General features: G+C 36.1%; 1 protein-coding gene across 5 annotated transcripts in view; it reads left to right on the top strand.

Annotated features, from left to right (window-relative positions):
• THSD7A (thrombospondin type 1 domain containing 7A) overlaps positions 1 to 24,338 on the top strand; it is a 441,557-nt gene that overhangs the window by 251,935 nt on the left and 165,284 nt on the right. For all 5 annotated transcript variants that reach the window (XM_035020648.1, XM_035020650.1, XM_035020649.1 and 2 more), the window contains 2 exons: positions 22,494 to 22,649; positions 23,948 to 24,160. In XM_035020648.1, coding sequence (XP_034876539.1) covers positions 22,494 to 22,649; positions 23,948 to 24,160 — 369 coding nt within the window. The remainder of the gene's footprint in view (positions 1 to 22,493; positions 22,650 to 23,947; positions 24,161 to 24,338) is intronic.

Here is a 24,338-nt window from a genome sequence, read left to right as displayed (position 1 = left end):
AGTCAGTGTTTTCACATGAACAATATGCATTTGTGCCGTATGTAGTATGCTTTAGAGAGAGCAATGATTGTCTTCTATAAAAATATGTAGATTTCCCCATAGTAGATACTCTTTATGGGAAAATAACTCATATTGATGGTTTGGGAGTGACTTGAATTCATCAAGTAGCTTTTATTCTATGCATAGTTAGAAAAGAAATCTCCTGCATTAGTGATGTTATTTTTTAATGCTTACCTATGCCCCACATGGTTTTGTGTAAGTGCATAACAATAAAAGGAGATAAAGTGATTTTAGGGATAAAGGGATGAGTAATGTGGGACAAAAGAAAAATGCTAGTAGGTGAATGCCAGTAATGAATATAATAAAGAAAATGTACAAAATACATGCCATAAGATCCTGTGATTCTCTTAAAGTAGGACCACAGGTTTTGGCTCTAAGCTTATAATAGCCCATGCAAAGAGGAATGCTACATTAATTGGGAAATTCACAGTGTCCATTGGACAATAGAAAGCATTTGCAAAGGAAAAACACAACAATTTCTGTGTTGTCAGAAAGAAAGTTCACCAGTAGGCCTTCATAAAGAGGACACTGTTAACTATATTAAATTACACCCTCATTAACATTTTTACAAGAAACACCACAATGAATTTTATACAGAAGCTTTTTCTTAAAGCAGTTTTCCTCAGTGTAGGCCATTAGTTTAAATATGGAAGTATAACTCAGGAAAGGCAAATCAGTGGGGGTTGATGTGATATAGTACAGATTTATAGGTCTCTGCTAAGTGAGATAACCCAGGGATAGAGTTGAGAATATCTAAATGAATGGATGCACAGCTATTCCCTCAGGCAACCTTCCTTAGGGCTTTGATAGATATTGAGAGGCAGAGAGTTCCCTTCTATCCACTGACACAAGAATCTGGAGTACTGCTCTTCTGGTTTCTGTTTATGTGCAGTTAAATGCAGAGACACATTTTCTAGTCATCATCTAGGTGAGGATAGGATTAGCATCCTTAAAGGAAAATTGAAAGGCTTGACAAAGTCATAAACTTGAATAAAATATTATCCCACTTTGAACAGAAGGATGAGTCTAGATGCAGGGCAAAGAAAAACTTTAGGCACACATAAAGGAAAATCAAAGGTCGTAAAACTATTCTATACCTTATAAGCTATAGCAAAAATCTAAAACACATGCAAGGGAGATCTACCTTCCACAAAAATGCCATCTGTTAGAAGAAGCAATTTACCTTTCCAGTATCGTCTTCAAGATAAAATGATTCCCAAGAATAAATCTATGGAGTTCAATGAGCTAACTTGAAGTAATAATGATAATATTGTATGAAAATTATGTGAGACATTGTTCTCTTTTATATTTATTTGCTTATTAGACCCTCAGTGCAAGTCTATGAAGTAAGTACTATATTTATATAATGTTGAGGTACAGAGAAATTAAATGATTTTACCAAGACATGTAGCTAGTAAATATCATAATCAGGATTGTGGATCAAAATGTCTTGCTCCTGAATTTGTGATCTCAACTGTTGTGCCATTGAGTTAGGGATATTCATTGTAACCCAGTTTAATGCTGGGCAAAAAGTGAACTCCTCTCTAAATGATACTGGTTTTAGAATGTGTGCCTTCTTTTTTTTTTTTTAAATAGCAGTTAGGCCTCAGAGCCGATGGTCTATTAAGGTTATTCCTATTTAATGATAATAAAACTACACATGTATGAAAATGCCTGTGTTTCAATTTTATATGGAAGAAAATCATTCATTTATTAGACCAATATTTACTGAGTGCCTTTTATGTATAAACACTGTTTAAATGCTAAAAATTGAGAAATGAATAACACAGACAAGATTCCTTCTGTCACAGAGTTTATATTTTATGGAAAGAAACTATAAGCAAAGAAATAAAATAAATAAGAAATTATCAGGTAGCAATAAGTACTATGCAGAGGATTAAAATAGGGTGACGTGAGAAACAGTGACTGGGAAGTGATGTTATTTGGATCTCCAGGGTATTTACCTTCCCAAATTTGTATATCTAACCCAAAATTCTCCTCTGAGGAGCAATCTCATATATTCATCTTTCTATTCGACATATTGAATCATAACACTCAGGTATGCTTATCTCCCCTGCACCCACGCTTGTGATGGCAAAATAAAAGTTTTTAAAACAACATCAGAGTGCATATATCTGAATAGTTCAAGCTGCATGATCTGTTAATATAAATCCCTTAAAGCTACTTAGGGGAAAAATATCACTCACAAAATAGGCAATATATAACAAGTGTTCACCGAATAAATGGATAAATGGACTTGGTCATGACTCCCAAGAGTTGATACATATGATTACCAACTACTGTTACTCTAATAAAATTTCTTCTTCTAATAGCCAGAGAGATGAAAATTCTAAGATGTGTATTTAGAAATACATCACAAAACCTGTAAATAATAAGCCTAAGTAAATACTTTAAATCTTTAGAAAACCAAACATACTGTTAGGCTTTTGCTTCCAGCCATAATCAAATAACTGGAACTCTCTCAATAAGAATAACTATAAAATTGATCAAAATATGCAAAGCAACTATTTTTAGACATGAAACAGCAAGCAGTAGCAGACTGTGATCACAGTTGTGAGGTAATCAATCACCCTGGTCTTCTACTGGAGACTCTTTCCTGACACAGAGAAGGAAATATGAAAGCAAGCGTGGTATCAAGTCTTGTTGAACCAAGAAGTCCAACACCTAATTTCTGGACTGCTGAAATGACTGGAAATTTCAGGGCAGGTAGAGAGAAGGGGATTCTACATCGGAGGGAGTTGGGCAGAGTCTGGGAGTCTGGGGATACATCATAGGTCCTTGGCCCAGGGCTGGGCTGCAGAGGTGCAGAATTAGACTCTGTAAAGTCTAGCAGAAGACCTGTGCTGCAAGAGAGGGGCCGAAAAGGGACGGTATAGGTAGTGCCACTCTGGGAGATGCCAGAGTTCCAGCCCCACAAGGGTGAAGAATTTTCGCTAAGCACCTCAGGCCCTAAAAGACCATGGCTTCAGAGTAAGGACCACACTGTTACAACCAAGTTCAAATCTGAACCAAACAAGCTTTAATCCAAATGAAACCAAACCTGTAAGGATAAAGAAGATTTTTTAGCAATTTAACTGTGTGACAGAACAAAACTTATAAAGGAAGGTGTAAAATAGGAAAAAAAAATAAAAAGGAAGATGACATAATCCAGACTCTACAACGTGCCATTCATGAAGTCCGGTGATTAAAAAGTTACCTCATGTACAAAAAAGTAGAATAAAGAGACCCATTATCAAGAAAAAAAGCAGTCAGTAGAAAAATACCTTAAGATGACCCAGATGTTGGAATTAGCAAGCAAGGACTTTAAGAAACTGTTATACATACATTGAAGGATTTAAAGGATAAGACTGTCTTGGGACGTGAATAGATGGAATTTTGAGGAGATAGACATAAAAATATAGAACAATGATATAAAAAACTATAATAAAAGATTTATTGCCTTAGCTTAACAATTGGAGGTTGCAAAAGCAAGGCTAAATGAACTTGAAGACAGATCACTAGAAGTTATCAGATCTGAAGAACAAAGAGGAAGGAGACTAAGGGTAGAAAAGGTGAACGGGCTCAGTGACTGGTGAAATAATATTAAGGTATTAATGATATTAGAAGAGAAAGTCTAATCTAACAGAAAACCTATTAGAAGAAATAATGACCCAAAATTTCTCAAATTTATTGAAAGAGAAACCAACAAGTTACAGATTTAAGAAGCTCAGCAAACGCCAAGCGGGATAAATACAAAGATAATAACAGCAAAAATACATTATGCTCATATTGTTGTAAATTAAGAGGGAGTATTTTTAAAGCAGCAAAACAAAAAAACACATGATGCATGCATGTGAATAAAGATAACAAATGGGTGTTGAAATCTCATTGGAGACAATGATTAGGCCATAAAACAGACAATGTCTTTGCTGGAAAACAACTGTCAGATTTCTATAGCTGGTGAATATATTTGTCAACCCTAGGCATGACAAATTAACATCTTCAGAAAAATAAAAGCCAAGAGAATTAATTACCAAGTAGTTTAGAGTATAGATTGTGAAGATAGAATGCCTGAGCCATGTGATACTGAACAGATTATTTAACCTCTTTGTGAGCCTGTTCCCTTCTCTATAAAATGGGAATAATAAAACTTGTCAAAATTTTAAATGAAAGAATCCATGTACTGCACTTAGAACCATGCCAGGTGTATATTAAGGTCTCAGTCAATATTATCTAAAATATAAAATAAGGCCTATGATTTAGAATAAATTTTTTTTCAACAAGAAGTGTACAATTCAATAATAGTTCTGTGAGGGAAAAATATTCTCACAATTATAACTTAGACCTTGAGAACTGAGTGAGTGCCTTCAGGCCCAGTTCTCTACCTTCCTCCTGAATTACATCCCAATTTCCATTTGGGTGATAAGTTAAGGATCTGTGGAGCCTCCCCCATTTCCTCAGGTCCAAAGAGCTTTATCCAGTAAAATGAAAACCCATAGCCTTGAGGAAAGACCAGCTTCTTGCCTGTCTTATATTTGTGTTCTCAGATCTATTTGATGTCAGCTGATCTCATATCAGTCTTCACAAATCAGTGTGGTTTCCCAACTGAAATGCAGCTGAGCCCATAGGGAAACTCTCCTCTAACCTGAGAAAGGAGCTGAGAAAAGCCTCAGCCAAGAGGGTCCTTTGATGAATTCATCAAGAACAGAGACAGAAATTATCTGGGCATGAGAACAGAAGAACCAAGCTAAATACATGTGAGACCAGATATCTAGTTTTGGATCCGTTCATAAATATCCTCTCAAAAGTTCTTTTCAGGTTGTATGCCACCTGGTTTCTCTTCAAGGTGAATCCAGAAGCTTAAAACCCTCCCCCACCCCTTTGCCTACAGTCTCTCCTTGCTTAGGTTGTAATGCTGACACGTTTTTCCTCCACATTCAGTGATTCTCCATGTCAGACTCAATGAATTTTAAAACAAGTAGCTCTCCAAGTAAACTTTGAGTGATGCGTAATGTGAAAAAAAGTCCATTACATTTTCTGAAAACACTCAGAGATGCTCTGGGAATAAACAGAAAGTCAGCAAAGTGAAAGAAGACCTTACCCCCACATACATTACTGTAGGTTCTCTCATTTTTGCTGTCTAGAGGAAAAAAGTCTGAAATATATGAGAACAAGAAACTTAAAAATAATCGTAGGAGAGATTAGGAGTAGAGTTTTTAAGTTGCAAAAAAAGATTTAGAGAAAAAGTAATGAGGTAATAAATACGATACTTAAAATTCCATTAAAATAAAAAATTAAAATGAAAGGATAAAATGAATAAGATTTGAGGTGACTGTAGTAAGCTAGAAGTCGGCAAAAACATAAATGTAAGAGACATAAAGCTGAAATTAAAGAGTTGAAACCTGTAAGATAAAATGTAAGAAGGGCTCGTTAATAACTAGTAAAAATTCAGCTCGAAATGAATTAAAGACTTTAATGTTAAGACCGGAAACCATAAAACTCCTAGAAACCCAAAACAGGGGGGCTAACTCCTGGAAATGGCTCTTGGTGATGATTTTTTGGATTTGACACTAAAAGCAGAGGCAACAAAAGCAAAAAATAAACGAGCAGGACTACATCAAACTAGGATGCTTCTGTGTGGCAGAAGGAACCTTCAGCAAAATGAAAAGGCAGCCTACAGAATGGGAGAGGATATTTGCAAACTACATATTTGATAAGGGGTTAATATCTAAAATATACAAGTTAACCTGCTTTAAGGATCTTTCCCAGTCAGTCCCACCCCCCCTCTTGTTCTCCCACGGTTTAACCCTTTTCCCTAAGATGCAGTTTTATCAGCCCACAAATGTGAATCGGGGAGGTCACCAATATCAAACCCCCAGACAGATTTCCTAGTGAGGTTTGAGATTATAATGACAGATGTTTTTGAACCTCCAGTATCATTCTTCTAAGCAGTTTTATTTAAGAAGAATATAATGTATGCTTGGGGAAAGTATCCAAACTCAGTTTATATGCTGCTATAAATACAAATGTGGATATAGGCTTAGAAAAATGTCCAGGAAGAAATATGTCACCAATAGGAAAAATAAAATACCACTGAAGGAATAATTCTTGATATTCTTATGGCCAAAAACAATAGCAAGCAATTCTTTACCAAAGTGTGTGCAGTTCTGTTCTGGAATGTGTATAACATTTTCTAAAAAGTAAGCATTTATTGCCATGGTGCTATGGCATTTTGTGATTAACTTCAGCTCCAATCCTGCATAGCTATGTTTTTAGAAGGGTGGTACGAGCGTTACTTCCATCAGAATCACTGAAGTCCTTGTTGAAAATGCATTAATCCTAGGTTATTTCTATGTTCCAATCCAAATGTAGTGAATTGGAATATCTGGGAATGATACCTAAGAGTCTGCTTCCTTAAAACAACCCTTGTCAAAAACAAAACAAAACAAAACCCTGTCCTCATCCCCCATCCCTACCAGTAATTGTTGCATGCCCTGAAAATCAGAAAGTTACTGTCGTAAGGTTAAGCATGGATCATAAAAATCATGATTTCTGTTCCACCGACTCAGAAACCAGTAACTTTGTCACATTCCAGAAATCTTTAAGGGTACATTGATGACATTTTCCAACAGATGATGTTGTGACTCATTCATGTTTGACCTTTTATGTTTGTTTTTAAGAAATACATGCTAGACTTTAAAAAATCCCAGAAATGTCACTGCTATTTTTTTCAAGGAGTCTTAACATGGATTTCATGTGTCTTACCGTAAGTGAGGTGAACGTTAGCAGCCCTCATGTTATTGCCTAAAGGGAGATACTAGAAGTGGCAGAAACTCTGTTGTTTAAATGTCAAACTAGACATTTAGACCACACCTGCAGATTCAGCTGGCAGCTGCAGGAATGGGTAGATTAATTGGAGGTGGAATAGAGTGGGGCAAGAATTGGAGGTGCAGGGGAAAGGAATGGAGGGGATTTCTGTCCATTAAATGTATAGAGCACAGGTCCCTGATCTTCTGAGTGAGCAGTATGAGAGAATAGAGTGCTCACAGTTTAAGTGGTCAAGAACAAGGAGAAACAATGCATTGACCACCCAGGGCTGGGCATTGATTGCTTTGCCCAAAATCTTTCGGGTCATTTCTGGTTCTCTCTTTCACTCTCAAGACTGACTTGTCAGGAGATTCTTCTGGCTCTCCCTTCAATATTTATCTGACCACTTCATCTCCATTTTCACCTCCTGGTCTGGACCATGATCTCTTGCCTGAATTATTGCAATAGCTTCCTAATAGATATCCCTGTGTCCCATGTCACTCCCACAATTGATTCTGCACACAGAAGCAGAGCAGTCTTTTAAATCTTAAATCAGGCTGAGTCATTCTTCTGCTCAAAGCCCTGCAACGAGGCTGCAGTTCACTCCCGGTAAAAGTCAATCTCCTTGCCCTATCTCTTGTCGGCCGGACCCCATCTCCAACTCCACTACCTCTTGCTCCTTTCACTCTAGTCACACCCGCTTCCTTTGGTGTCCTGGAATGCTTTTCCACAGACATTTGCTTGGATAACTCTGTCCCCTCCTTTCAGTCTTGTCTCAAATATTTCTCTCTCGAAGAGGCTAGATGGGAACCTCCCATTTAAAATTGCATCCCATCTCCCACACATATACTCCCAGAACCGTGCTCTCCTTTTTTACTTTTTTCATAGCACTCTATTTTTTAATTTTTTAAAAAAGATTTTATTTATTAGAGGGAGAGTGAGAGAGAGCACAAGTGGTGGGGAGAGGCAGAGGGAGAGGGAGAAGGAGAAGCAGACTCCCCGCTGTGCAGGGAGCCTGATGCGGGGCTCGATCCCAGGACCCTAGGATCATGACCTGAGCTGAAGGCAGATGCTTAACTGACTGAGCCACCTAGGCGCCCCTCTTTTTTCATAGCACTTTTTGCCTTATACCATACTGTGTCAGTTATTAGTTATTAAGCTTCTGGTTCATCTTCTGTTTCCCCATTCCCTTTATGAGAACACCAACTATAGGAAAGCAAATACCTTTGTCTGTTTTGTTGTCTACTAAATCCTAAGCACCCCAGGTGTACAGGATGTGCCTGGTATATAGTTAGATTCTCAATTAACATTTGTTGGGTCAATTAAGTAAGTATTCATGAGGTAGACCTGATCCTGACAAAGTATAGGGAGAAATTGAAAAATAATTATAAAGGATTCAATAGAGAACATTAAACTAGAATTAGAATAAGATCTGAGATAGGCAAATATAACTAAATGGGCCAGAAAATCTGAGTGGGCCTGGACCCAAGTAACTCATTACAACAATAGCTCATTTGTAGGGATAAGTAGTTTTGATGTTACGGTTCAAAGCTATCCACAAATCATGCTTTTAGCTATTGCCTCTGTGTTCTAGGTTGTATTTTATTTTTTAACTCCAAGAAATTAGAAGAAAAAGCCATTAAACGTCTCCAAATCTTTCAGCAAGTTCTTCTGTCCACACAATGATCAGGAAATAGGATTCTATACCTAGAATTCTATAAATGGAGGTTTTGAGAAAATAATGGAAAATTTCAGGAAAAACAATCTCATAATGGAGATACTTACCTCTGTTTGTTCTAAATAAGGTGTGATCAGCTAGTAACAGTAGCAGTAATCTGCTATGGAGAAACTTGAATGAATGCAAGTTTAGCATAGATTCTTTTTTCTCCCAGAACATTAAAATATGTCAGTGAATTATGGTCACACACTGGACTACACTTAAGTCATTATTCACAGATTATTTCTCTCTTCAGTATCCCATCCAGCTTGGTGTTATGCACTGAATTGTGTTCCACCCCTCCCAAATCATCTGTGGAAAAGCCCTAATCTTTGATGTGACATTTTTTGGAGACAGGGCCTTTAAAGAGGTAATTAAGGTTAAATGAAATCAAAAGAGTGGGACCTGACTCCAATAGGAGTGGTGTCCTACAAATAGAGGAAGACACACCAGGGATTGTACACAAAGAAAGGGTCAGGTGAGGACACAGCAACAAGGCAGTTGTCTGCAATTCTTGCTAGACCTCTACTTTGGCAATACCTTGATCTTCGACTTCAAGCCTCCAGTATTGTGAGAATATAAATTTCTGCAATTTAAGCCACCTAGGCTTTGGTATTTTGTTATGACAACCCTAGCTGACTAGTACTCTTGGTCCTCAGACTAATATTTATAGCAAGTATGTGGAGCTGGTTGTAGACTTGTTTGATTAGATATTTCGATTCTTTTTCATTACTCACTTTGAAACCAAAGTTGCAATTGTTTGAAATTCTAACTGCTAAGATTCTCTGTCATTCTATTATGTTAATATACAAGCGCCAAACTGCTTCTTTTCATTTACACTATCCATTAATATTATTTTCCAAGTTGAGGACATCGTATATGGGAATTTGAGTCAATAATGATGTGTTGTTGGAAGATTTCAGGGTAAGTTTGACATAGACAGTGCTGCAACGTGTCCTGTTTGTTTGTTTGTTTGTTTGTTTGTTTTTAAGGGAAGGGGAACCCAACTCCATATTTGCAGCATTGCAACAGATGGTACATCCCTGTAGTAGGAGAGTGATGTCCTCATCAAGCTGTTGATACAGTTTGTGAAATTTAAATCTTTACGTGATTGGGACTGCTATGAAGATGGATATTCTGAACAATCCCACATATTTTTAAAAATTCTTGTCTTATGTGAATCAGGGTCACTGAGAGAAATTATCTGACATATGTTTGTTCCTATAAATACTTAAAAAGATAGCATCATTCTGTTTTATTTGAGTCAAGACATGAGGATGGTTTTTTTCCTAGGCAATATGGCATTGTGAGTAGAGGCATATGGACCTCTCTTTATTTATAAGCCCCTAAAATGACCAATGGAATAATCAAAAAGAGAAAGAACTGCATCAGTCCTTGAGATAAGGGGAGAGCCCATCTAGAAGCTGGACACTTAAAGGAGTTTCTATTTGCTACGATGATATTGATATAAGATTGAAGGAACCGAAGCATCAAGGCAAAGGAACAGCCCCTGTGACATTGAGTAGAGTCTTTAAAAGAAGTGGGTAGAGACTCTGACAGTGCTCTGCCTTGTACCCCAACTCAGCAGAGTAAATGCTGGAGGCAAGAGCAGTAGGAATAGGCCCACCGCTCAGTGCCCTCCTGACTCTGCTAACAGGCAGCATTCAGACAGCAAACCAGCTGCAGTGCGTGTTGAGTCCTTTACAGAGAAGGTGGATTTCTCAGAAGTCTGTCCGTATCTCACCGTACTGCTCATGTTCATGTGCTAGCTCCTTCCCCACCATCAGTCTCCTCAACACCCATAATTGAGAAGTTGAAACTAGAATATACAACTGAGAAATAAGAGGAATACTCTCTTCTTATTTTAATTGGGACCTAAATATTCTTGATTGGAATATTTGGGAAGAACCTCATCTAAATTTATGAAATGAATTCACAGTAACTTCTACTTGACTATAAACCAAAATGGAGCAAGCCTACACCTTCTTTACCTCTCAAAGAATAAACAAACAGAAAAGCCAAGAGGCCTGTGTAAAAGTATCACAAGTCCAAATACAGGGACCACTCTAATAGCTCAGCTCTGAAATAATCTAATGTAAGAAAAAAAAAATTTAATGTTTTGTGACCTCAGTCAAATGTTTTGATTTGTGATCTCAACACGATTTAAAAGGTTATTCAAGCAACAAGCACAAGCAAAGAAGCAGCAAAATGGATCAAATAGAAAGGCCTGGGAATGAAAATCAAGGCTATTGATTTAAGATTTGCACAAAAGAGGTAATGAGTCTGTTGGATGCTGACATCAATTATGATGTAGAAAATGAGCTCAAGGGCGCCTGCGTGGCTCAGTTGGTTAAGCGTTTGCCTTAGGTTCTGGTCATGATCCCAGGGTCCTGGGATGGAGTCCCGCATCAGGCTCCCAGCTCGGTGGGGAGTTTGCTTCTCCCTCTGCCCCCCCCCCACTCATGTTCATGCTCTCTCTCTCTCTCTCAAAAATAAGAAAATCTTAAAAAAAAGAAAAGATGAGCTCAAAAGCTATCATGTGTGCTTCCTAAAACTGTATAGACGGTCCTTGGGATGGTTAACCTTAGAATTTTTTGACCTTATGGTGGTGTGAAAGTGATATACATCCAGTCGAAATTGTACTGTGAATTTAGAACTTTGTTTTTTTTCAGGGCTAGCAATATGTGCTATGATATTCTCTCATTAAGCTGGACCATAACAGCAAGCTGCAGCTACCAGTCAGCCGCATGATCATGAAACTCAACAACTAATACACCTACAACCATTCTGTATCCATACAACCATTCTGGTTTTCACTTTCAGTATTCAATAAATTCCATGAGATATTCAGCACTTTATTATAAAATAAACGGTAGGCTGATGAATGTTTAAGGTAGGCTAGGCTAGGTAAGCTATGATGTTTGTTAGGTCACATGTATTAAATGCATTCTTGACTTAATGAAAATTTCAGCTTATATTGGATTTATTGGGAACATAACACCATACTTCAAGGAAGATCTGTGTAATGTCTTGGGTTAATATAAGAAAAGATTAATCAAAAACAACAGCTTCAGTCTGAGTTAATCATAGCCAGAAAGGGCTGGCAGGGAGCTTGGAAGCACATTAAATATTGAGAGGTAATTCTCAACCATTGTTTTAAATATAGTTACAAAATTGATTAAAGAATATTATCTTAAAAACAATGCCCTATATTACTAAAAAGAACTTGATGGATTTTATGTCCCCGTAAATATATCAGCCTGAAAAAGATAAAAGAAATTTCTGTGACTAATATACCAGAACATCTTCAAAAAACTTTAAGCAACCAATGTTACATTTAGAACTTGATTAATTTTCAGAATAAAGGCTTTCTTTATTTGCTTGACATCAATTCTTGAGAGTAAGTTTATAGTGCCTCTAGGTGACATGTAAGCGGGTGTTGAGTAAACCATCAGTAGAACCTTCTTGGAATTAAAACTGCTTTGGTTAAATATACCTTAAATTACTACCACACATTTGTAATAATTAAGAAAAACAAACAAAAAAATCACTGTTGTTGCTGTCATTGGCCCTACAGCACCCTTTGGCATATGGTTCCTAACACAATGGTAGGGCTTTCCACAAAGACATTTAATATTTAACTGACTGGACAAGAGAATAACAAAGAAAAGGAAAGCAATTTATAACTGATTTTATTTTTAAGTCTTTGGAATCTTTTTTGTCAATTCCTATACAGAAATTAAGATTGAAATCCAAGAGAATTTCTTTGTAATAGTGAATTAGCACTCAAATAAGCTTGGTTAAAGAAACAAAGCTCTTTCAAGAAAAAGGTGGGTTTTCAGGGAACACAATTGTCAATAAATGCAACATCAGGAGCTTTTGAATGCCTAATATGCTCAGCTGTTTTGCTAAATGGATGAATGAATTATTCAACTATTGCATTTTTTTCAACCTTTGAACCCTAATATATCTTTTGAATGACTACAGAAAAGGCATATTATTTTACAAATAGGTCTGAAAAATAGACTGAGCATGAGGATCTCTGATTTAAAGTATTTTGAGAATCCAGATGTATACTTCCATGGTGAAAAATGGTTAAAAATACACGTGTGGCATATTTTTTAACATTAGAACAAAAATTATTCAGTTTTTAAAAATTCGGTGTTAAAAATGGATGAGAATCTAAACTGTTTCTTTTAAAAATACTGAGGATTCATTTTCCATATGAATATTCCCACTTTCTCCTGTCACCCCTCACAACAATAACCAGACAGGCTGTTTTAAGAACTTAATATGTGTTCTAGTCAAGCCACCCTTCATATCATAGACTTCTGGGAGTTGAGCTAAGAAATGGGGGAAGAACATGGTTTCTGCTAGTCATCACACCATAGTACAGCAGAGGGGCTAAGAGTATGGTCTCTGAAACCTAAAGCCAGCTGCCATTAATTAGCTGTGTGATCTTAGGCAAGTTACTTAATCTTTCTGTTCCTCAATTTCCTCACCTCCAAATTTGGGATTACAATTGTGCCTACGTCATGAGATTGCTGTAAAAATTAAAAAATTAATTTGGTAAATTCAATAGAAATATCTGTTCTTGTTATTATCAGCATAAGTGCAGGACATTTCATTTTAATAGTAATTTAATTGGACAGGATGTTCTTGATAGAAACTTAGTTTTCGCTCCCACGTGACACACAAAAGTCAGAATAATTTTCACTGATAGAACACCGGGGTTGAAGTTGTATTGCCTTGACAGTGTCATTATATTATTACATTAAAATGACACACAGCATATTAGTAATCTCCATTAACTATATTTTTAACTCATTATGATCTTTTTCAAATGTATTTGCATGTGTGTTTGTCTGTATTTATATAGGTGTATTACGTATTATTGAAACTCCCTCATGTATCCTTCCAAGATCACAGGGAGTAGTAGTTAAAAATACACACTGAAGGAGACAAACCACCTGGATATAAATCCAAGATCTATACTTTTCTTACTTGGTTACTTTGGGAAAGTTACTTAATCTCTCCTCTCCATACTTAAGTTTCCCCATTTGGGAGATAATTATTCCCTATCCCCAAATGGGGTAATTGAAATACCTACCATCATGGGGTTTTGTGAGAATTAAATAAATTAATATTTGTTAAGTACTTGGAATACTGTAACATTACTTAGCATATAGTAAATACCAATGAGCATTTGTTAGTCAATAAATACATCCCACTCTATCCACAAGTGGAACTCCTATTCTAATTTTATATTTAATATTCTTTGCTTTTCTTTATATATTGACATGTCTATGTTCTTTAACCAAAGACCACCAGGAACACGCCTGATTTTGAACAAGCTGGATTTATTACTCATTGAGCAAGGGAGAACCCATACCATGGGTAGCCATGGGCATCTCAGTAAGGGTGTCAGAAAGCACTTAAAAGATTTAGGTTTCAATTAAGTGATTTTGTTTAGGATTATTTAAATAAGTGGACTTTGTTCTGGATTGAATGCTATAAGGAAGCAAGGATAATTCTATGATGGGGTATCTTGATAAACCTTATTTCGAAGGAGGAACGTCTGGAGGGAGGCTAAAACTATACTTGATAAAAAAAAAAGCAGAACTCTTATTAGCTGGGAGAGGGAAATGTATATTTTTTATGGTTCTCGCAGTGTCCTTGTTTTTACTTAGACAAATTAAGTCGTCTTATTTTTTGTCTTTCTCCATCATAGTCTAGAATGACCTTATCTTATGTGAGGCTCTAGGAAATTGTTTATGTCCAACAGGAGAGCACCATAACATAGCTTTGAGTGCCAGGACAGCTCCTAAAAAAAAAATAAAGGCCTAGCTGAAAGCATCGAACTGATTCCCAGACAATAGTGGACATTCTTCTCTTTCCCAGACTTATGTATTTATCCCAAACCATGATGATATTGCTTGTTGTTTATAACTTTATATGGATGGTATCATTTAGTATATATTCTTCTTAAACTTGATTTCTTCATTCTTTTGATATATCTATAAGCTTAATCATATTGATGATTGTACTCTAGTTCATTTATTTCCACCTCTGTATAGTATTGTGTAGTATGGACAAACATAATTTAATATTCCTTCCCTTTTTGTTGGACACCTGAGTTGTTTCTGGATATTTGCAATTATAAACAATGTTTCAATGATAATTCCTATCAATATCTACTGAGGTAAATGTCTGATAGTTTTTCCAGGGTATATACCTAATAGTATTCACATCTTCAACCATAGTTAAAAATTCCAAATTATTTTCCAAAATGGCTAAAACAACTTAGAGTTCTTCCATCAGTGTTTAACTGTCCTAGCTGCTTTACATCTCCTCCAGCACTTAATATTATCAAACTTTTAAATTTTTGACAAACTAGTGGATATAAAATGTTATTTCAGATTTTATTTTTCTATTCAGTCTGGTAGTCTTTGGCTTTTACTGGTTAAAAGTTTAGTTTTTTGCAGTCATTTCTTCCATCTTACTTTATTCTCTTTGTTCCACTTTTTCTGGGTTTTGTTTTGTTTTTCCTTTCTTGGCTCCCTGTGAATTTATTGCAATACTTTTGTTTTTATTACCTTGCTTCCCTAGGTTTGGAAATTATAAATCTTTCTCCTATTTATATAAAGATATTACCTTAACATATCAAGGTAAAGACTCAAATTAATACAATCTAAAACTAATACAGTCTATAATTAATATATTTACTTTCGCAAGGGTTTTAGACTAGGTCACCTCTGATTTCCCTTCATCAGCCTTCATATTATATAGTCTTGTATTTTAGTTCTATCTTGTGATTCATAATTCTGTATTAGCTTTCTGTTGCTACCATAACAAATGACCACAATCTTAACACCTTATCTTACAGTTCTGTAGATCACAAGTCTGACATGGGTCTCTCCAGCCCAAAAATAAGGGCTTAGGGGAGCTGCATTTCTTGCCGCTCTAAGGGAGGATCTGTTTCCTTGTTCATTTCAGGTTGTTGGCAGAATTCAGTTCCTTGCAGTTGGAGTACCAAGATTTCCATTTCCTTGCTGGTTGGCTATCTGGGAACTGTTCTTAGCTTCTAGACTATATTCCTTGACTCTCCCACCACGTCCTTCAAAGTCATCAGTGGCAAATCAGGCACTTCTCTTGCTTTGAATCTCTTCTCTTACTTCCATCTCATCTTTCTGACCCATCTGAGAAAGGGTCTCTGCTTTTAAGGACTCATGTGGTTATATTGGGCCTGCCTGGATAATTCAGAATGATTTGCGCATCTCAGGGTTTGAAACCTGAATCACATCTACGATATCCTTTTTTCCATTAAGATAATATATTCACATGGCACCTGGGTGGCTCAGTAGGTTAACGTCTGCCTTCAGCTCAGGTCATGATCCCAGGGTTCTGGGATCAAGCCCCCACGTTGGGCTCCCTATTCAGTGGGGAGCCTTCTTCTCCCTCTCCTCCCCATTCCTGTTCTCTCTTGCTATCTCTTGCAGTCTCTCTCTCTCAAATAAATAAATAAAATCTTAAAAAAAAAAAGATATTCACAATTTCCAAAGATTAAGGCATGGAATCTTTGGGGGACCATTATCCTACCTACTACACTCCCCTATTTAATCATTATAATTATGCTTTTACATTCAACATTTACTCACATGTAATATTTTCTTTGGCTGCCATTCCATCTGGCATCTTAGACCCTGCTTCTGTGTTCACATTCCTTTTAAGAGAAATAAGTCCTTTGGAAATTTTCTTAATGATGATGGTCTTCTATAGATAAATTTTCATTTCTGTCTGAAAATGCCTGCCTTTGTCCCTGATAATTAAAGAACTCTAGATAGGCAATTCTAGGTCTCCCACCAGGCCATTAAAACTGGAAGTTATGTGACCTGGGATCAATAATGCCCCCACAGGAGAGGGCGGCTTTAGGATTCTAATGCCATATCAAGTTCATGCTGTGGATTTGGAGAATCTTTTGATTTTCTGTCTTGTAATTCCAGTTGTAAAATTGAAAGGTTTTATTTTTAAAATAACATATAGACTTCTGCTTCAGGAAGATAGAGGAAATGTCATTTTTCCTAATGCTCTTGCTAAATTAAAAATATGTGTATCCTGATAATACATAGCAAACAAACCATAAGACGACTCTGAAAGTTGGAGAGAAGGAAGACAAGCTAGAGATCATAAGACCCAAGAAACAAGGCCCTAAGTGGCCTTGGTTGTCTTTCTGCGTCCCATATCTCAGACTTGGTGTAAAAGAAGCCAGCAGCCCAGAAATACCGGCAAGTGCAGATTTTTTTTAAAAAGCCCTAACAAATGTCTACTCAGGCAATGTTATAAATTGCTTTTAATGCAATATAAAGATTGAAATCTATTCTGTATCTAGAAAAAAACCTAAAGTCCTAAGGAGAAAAAAAGACAGAAATTGGTAGAGTGTATTAAAAAATATGACCCAACTGTACATGTTCTGCAGGAAACTCACCTCAGCTATAACAGTATACCCAGGTTGAAAATAAAAAATGGAAAACAAGATATCATGAAAATATTATCCAAAGAAAAGCAGGAGTGCTGTATTAATATCAGGTAAATTAGACATCAAAGCAAAAAATTTATAGAAACTGGGGAAGACATTATATAATAATAAAAGGAGTCAATCCACCAAGAAGACAAATCCTAAATTTGTATGTCCTAAACAATATACTATAAAATATGTGAACAAAAACTGATGGAACGAAAAGGAGAAATACACAAATTCACAATTAAAGTCAGAGATGACAACATTCTACTCCCAACACTTAAAAAAACAACTAGACCGAAAATCAACAAGGATTTAGAAGAAATGAACACCATCTCATTCAGCACAATCTAGTAGGCATTTATAGAGCAGTCCATCCAACAGGGATAGGATACATCTTCTATTAATAAGATAGACCATATTCTGATTCATAAAACAAACCTCAACAAATTTAAAAGTATTTAAATCATACAGAGTGTGTCCTCTGAACACAAGTGGAATCAAATTAGAATTCTGTCACAGAAAGATAACAATAAAATCGTCAAACACTTAGAAAATAGAGGATACACTTTTAAATAATCCATGTGTGGAAGAAGGAATTCTCAAGGAAAATCAAAATACTTTGAACTGAATGAAAATGAAAATATACCAAATCTGTGTAACGTAGCTAAAGCAGTGCTGAGGTGGAAATTCTTAACACTAAATGCTTACATTAGAAAAGAGGTTAAGACAGAAATCAATATAATCTGCACTCCCAGTTCAAGAACCAAGGAAAAAGCAAAAGAAGATGAAAGCCAGCAGAAGGAAGGAAATAATAAAAATAAGGACAGAAATCAATGAAATTGAAAACAGAAAAACAATAGAGAAAATCAATGAAACATAGAGCTGATTCTTTGAACAGACCATTAAAATTGAAGCTTCTAGCAAGGCTGATAAAGTAAAAAGAGAAAAGACACAAATCACTAACATCAGGGAATGTCAATTTAACAGGGGATATCACTGTAGACCTTACAGCCAGCAAAAGAATAACAAGGGAATACCACAACTTTATACACATAAATTTGACAATGTAGACTAAATGGAAGGAATCAAAAAATCAAAGTGGAAAAACACAACCTACTGTAATTTACTCAATATGAAATAGATTAGTTTTATCCAGAAAAAGGAAGAGGGGACAAAGACAGTACAACAAGAAGTATAACAAAAATTCACCATATTTATAGGCTAAAAAAAAATCACACGATAATATTAGTCAATGGAGAAAAAGCGTTTGACAAAATTCAACACCCATTGCTAATAAAAACCCTCAGAAAAATAGGAATAAAGAGAAACATCCTCAGTTTGATAAAAGGCATCTACAAAAATGTATAGCTAACATTGTACTTAGTAGTGCAAGACTGAACTATTCTTTCCCTAAGATTAGTAACAAAGTGGCTGCATTGCTCCAATATCTCATGGCTTTCTTCTCTGTATGTCTTCACATGGCCTTCTTATAAGGACACCAGTCACTGGATTTAAAGCTCATTCTAATCCAATGGGACCCCACCAACTAAATACATTTGCAACAATCTTATTTCCAAATAGGTCATATTGTGAAATTCTAGTAGACTGAATTTGAGGTGGGAGGGAGACACTGTTCAACCTAATACATGTACCCTGGTTGTTTCAATGTCAGTATTCTGGTTGTGACATTATAAGTTTGTAAGATCTGACCATTGGCGGAAACTGGGTAAAGGATACATAGGATCTCTGTGAAGTTACAATGTCATGAGAATCTATAATTATCTCAGAATGAAACATTTAATTTTAAAAATTATATATTGCTGGGGCGCCTGGGTGGCTCAGTTGGTTAAGCGACTGCCTTCGGCTCAGGTCATGATCCTGGAGTCCCGGGATCGAGTCCCGCGTCGGGCTCCCTGCTTGGCGGGGAGTCTGCTTCTCCCTCTGACCCTCCTCCCTCTCATGCTCTCTGTCTCTCATTCTCTCTGTCTCAAATAAATAAATAAAATCTTAAAAAAAAGAAAATTATATATTGCTATTCTGAGGGGTTATACAGTGGGTATATCTTCAGAATATCTCCCTGAGCACATTGCTGGAAACAAATATCTGAAGTTTACTTCCTATAATATTTTTTCCCATTGTAATGCTCTAAGCATAAAAATACAGAAATATTTCAGACCTACAAAAATGTACCAGTCTCATTTTTTGTTTGTTTGTTTTATTAAGTCCAGAAAAGTTTGGACATTCTTTTATGACCTCATAAAGAATGCAATGTACAAATAATTGTATACCGTTTAAATCATACGCAAACAATAAAATGTGCCCTTTATTTTCAAGAGATCAACAATAAAACTTTAAAAAAAGTTTAACAGAAGTTCTGTGAAACTTGTACTGGATGAATAATTTCTTAAGTGATATAATTATACCAAAGTAATGACTGGACCATTCTAAGAAATTCAAATCTCAATATTTGAGAATATGGGATCAGCAGTAAACACTGCGTTATGGAATATAGTACTACAGTCCTTATATCTCACAGAGTGAATTAGAATCCAGTAAATTCTTCTGGAACTATCCTTTATTTCATTTATTGAATCACAGTGATTCCATATAATTCATGGGCAAAAATAGAATTGACAGAGTTTTTGAGGAGCTCAGCTAGTATCGGTTATTTACATCAATCAATATATATTGTATTTACAAACAACAACAATAACAACAAAACTAAAGTGAAAATCACCAAAGGAATAGATCATACACAACAAATATATTCAATTATATATTTATTTATATAAAGACATCTATAAAATCGAGGTTATTTTTCAATAACTATTATCTCAGTATAGACTTGGTTAGCTTAGCAGTATTTTGCTTCAGGCAATATTTTCTCAAGCCTTTATTCATCACATTTCTCTTTTAATAGCTCAAGAAGATTCTTATGACTGAATATTCTATTTGATTCATTCAAAATATGCCAAAAGCTAAAATTAAGCTTATTTAAAAAAAAATGACCAGGTATTAGAAACAATGTTTTAACCTGTTTCTTTGATAAAACCTGTTTCCCTCCTAAAGTTTTCAACCTTATATATTCCTCACAATTGCATGGTCAAGGTAGACTTTGTAAGAAGTAGATTTTCCTTTGTAGTAACCATAATTTCCAAAACAATGTAACACCACTAAATTTTAAGTTAGTTTTAGTCTATTAAAAGAAAAAAATGGAGACTTTTCAGGTAATAATACACACAATTGTTAATTTAAATGATAGTGTGAAAGACTCCACAGGTGAAGAAATTACTTATGTTAATTTGCAGTTATAGGAGTTTTTCTACATACTGTAGCCTTACATTGGTCAAGGTTCTCCAGAGAAACAGACCAATAGGATATATGTATAGATCATGTAAGAGGAGATTGATTATAGGAACTGGCTCACAGAATTATGGGAATGGGGTCACTGGTGTAATTCCTGGTTTTCCAGAACCAGGAGCTCTAATGTCTAAGAGCAGGGAGAAGATGGATTCCATAGCTCAAAAAGAGATTTTACCCTTCGTCCACTTTTTATTTCTACCTGGGTTCTCAAAGGATAAGATAGTGCCCCACCCACATTGGTGAAGGCTGTCTTCTTAATCTACTGATTCAAATGCTAATCTCTTCCAGAAGCATCCTCACAGACAGACCTAGAAACATTTTAGCAGCTATGTGGGCATCCCTTAGCCCAGACAAGTTGACATATAAAATTAACCATCACAAGACTCTTAAGCCTGTAAAGATATTAAAAATTGTTTTCATTTTATGTGAAATATGTATCACTGACATCATTATTTTTTTTATATTTAAAGAAGTGAAGCATTTATTTCTGTATTTTCTGTCATTAGTGTGCCAAATACTTTCACTGTTGAAAGCAACAAAAGTAATCATTTTGTGCTGTGGCTGATGTTACGATGCGCAATAGCAACAATTCGATAAACTTAAGTGAGAATGCTTATGGTGCTGCATACTAAGCAAACTAAGAGTGCCCATTTATTTTCACTGCAGTGGTGGTGGGCAGGGGAGGCGGGAGTGAGAGGGGAGAGGAGAGAGATTAAATTATGTACTCCTAGGAGAAAAAGAAAAAAAAAATCTGTAGAATATTTTTCAGAACTGAAAAACTATTTTCGAAAGAGGAGTTAATGTAACAGCGTTCAGGTAGCATTTATGATTGTGTGTGCACGCAGAAAGTTGAGAGATGCACAATACCTACAGTTTGCCTTAGAGTTTAAACTGTAAACAAATATATTTAGTACATTTATTTAAAAGTTAGGATAATTTAGCTTAAAATATCTTAATTTCTCTGTGAGCTTCTGAATGTAACCCAGGTGATTGGAATTTGATAGTTCTTCACATAAAGAGAATGAGAATTATCTAAGACCTCTATTATTTCAGTCCTTTATGCTACAAGGGTAGGCATTCCAAATTATCAGATGGAAATAGCAACTAGCTTTTATTTAAGGTAATGTCAAAGACATTTACTTCTCAAAATCTTTACAAGAAAAACAACTATAGCTTTATATTTTACATATACCACTAAACTTGAATTTCTTCTGCTTTCCATATAGCTTCTAATATCTCTTAGTCACTTTTAGCCAGAACTATGGACACATCTTGACATTAAGTGTCAAATGTGTGTCCCCTACAAAATAGCCGAATTTCAGACATCAAAAAAGAAGGGAAGTAAGGGCAAACAGTATTTATTCACAGTTCATCGGTCAACATATGAACAGACATGGACAATTCTAAATTAGTTGCCTTAGCAATTCTGAGATTTAGATCACATATGCAGATAATATATTCTGTAAAAGTTCTAGAAAGTATCTGGTGAGTCATGTAGCTGGGGTAGAGAGAGATACCCCATTGGTGGCATGGGCTCTTCATTATATCCACCACTTACCCTTTTGTGGACCAAAAGGAAAGGGAAGACTGCTCCACCCGAAGCCACCCAGTGCAGACTTTTTCCATATGCTATATAGCTGTAGGCCCTCTACCACTGTGTTCAGTCCTCTGAAGCAGATTCCATTTATTTAGAATCTAAATATAGAATTGTAGAGATAAAACTGACCTTAAGGATTGTTTTACTAATTAGGAAAGTTAGACTCGGCATTATTAAATCACCGGGCTAATAAGTGATAAAGCTGGTGATCAGTCTCTGAGATTTCCTTGAATCTCAGTCCGGTTTCCTTGAACTACACTCTGCTGCTTTTTCCCCACTCCTTCTCCTTTTTTTCTAGGATGTAGCTAAGAAGCAGTGGAATAATGTCTTGGTGGCACTTGTCCTTCTCGTACACACAGAAAAATCGTATTGTTGACCATAACAATTTGTTCAATTCTTAAGGGATTTCTGTACTTTTCTCCAAACAGCCTCAAAACCAGTGGACTTGAAATCATGCACTGGTCCCGTCCCTAATACTACACAGCTGTGCCATATTCCCTGTCCAACTGAATGTGAGGTTTCACCTTGGTCAGCTTGGGGACCTTGTACTTACGAAAACTGTAATGACCAGCAAGGCAAAAAAGGTATGTATTATTAACATGACATGCTTAAAACTCCCATCAGTTGAGTCAAACATGAATTATTTTAAATAATGTCATTAGTGTGCCAAATACTTTTATTTGTTAGTCTTTGTTACTTGTGCTTATTCATTCATCCGTGATATTTTCCAGAATGGCTAGTGAGTATCGACTGCAAAAGATGAATAAACCTGCTCTGATGTTGGTACCTGAACATTAAAACAAGTTAATTATCTAAATCTTTGTCCCCTTATCTGTAAAAGGGATGTAATATCTGCTACTAAAGTTTTCTCTAAAGATTCAATGAGATAATAAGCATAAAGCACTTAATTCAGTGCCTGATCCATAGCTAGTCCTCAAAAAGCAAAAAAAACTCCTATTACTTTGAAGTTAAGAAAGGGGAAAAAAAAAAAGCTCTATTACTCTTATGATGCACATGATATATCTAAGAGGAGGACAATAGATGCAGTGGTTTCCTATGTAGTGGGCATGATGGGGTAATATTCACATGATCTAGTAATTAGAAACATTTTATTTTCTTTCTGAGACAGTCTTCTAGTGATTCTAATATGTTCACATAGCAGTAAACAGACTTATTAATTTTGCTAGTGATTCTAATATGTTCACAAAGCAATAAGCAGACTTATTAACTTTGGTATACCCTGTCCAGAAGGGCAGCACTTAGGTGCTATTAAAGCTCAGAGCATGACTCTGAAGAGTCCTCATTAGAGCCCAGATGCTTTATATCTTCACTAGTTCATATTTCCGGGGCATCTAAAATCAACTAAGCCTCAAAGAGACAATTTATCTGGGACCATCCAACTTCTCAGAGGTTTCCTTTCAAATTTAATTATGTGATAGTGCTGAAAAATTCAAAGTAATACCACTTTGTCTGGTCATGAATATTTCCAAATAGCTTGAGATTTCACTGTGTCTTTGAATATTTTATAACTACAGACTTTCCAAATCAACCAAAATCATTTTATGTGTGTCTTTGTCTGTCTGTCTGTCTTTCTCTCTCTGCTTCTGCCTCTCTACCTCTCTCCAGTCCTATGAAGGAGATAAGAGACATATGACTTTTCTTGCCTTCCCTCCTTGGCCATTCTGTTCATTCATTCATTTATTCATTTAATAAATGATTAATAGGCTCACACTAAGCTAGAGCTTGGGGATATACTAGTGATTAAAGCAAATCTGACTTCTACCTCTACCCTCATCCAGCTTTCACTCAAGTTTTCATTCAACCTTCGGAAATATTCAACCCATGGCAGTAACAATAAATATGTCCTTCCCCAATAATTCAGGTTTCAAACTGAGGAAGCGGCGCATTACCAATGAGCCCACTGGAGGCTCTGGGGGCCCTGGGAACTGCCCTCACTTACTGGAAGCCATTCCCTGTGAAGAGCCATCCTGCTATGAATGGAAAGCAGTGAGGCTTGGAGACTGTGAACCAGACAATGGAAAAGAGTGTGGCCCAGGCACTCAAGTTCAGGAGGTTGTGTGCATCAACAGTGATGGTGAGTCAGGCAGGTGCATCTACCCTGCTGTTATGAATGTCTGTTTAACCCTGGAGATATGCCTTAGCTTATGATAAAGTCTTGTGTCCCTTCATCAAAATGAGTTCCATGTACAAACACAGAAATAGCTTCTTCTTCCTTTCTTCCTTCCTTCCTTCTTCCTTTTTTCTTTCCCTCT

Source organism: Mirounga leonina, unplaced genomic scaffold, assembly GCF_011800145.1.
Source record: "Mirounga leonina isolate KUSES-001 unplaced genomic scaffold, KU_Mleo_1.0 Mir_174, whole genome shotgun sequence".
Taxonomy (NCBI): Eukaryota; Metazoa; Chordata; class Mammalia; order Carnivora; family Phocidae; genus Mirounga; species Mirounga leonina.
This window is presented reverse-complemented; position numbering and strand designations above follow the sequence as displayed.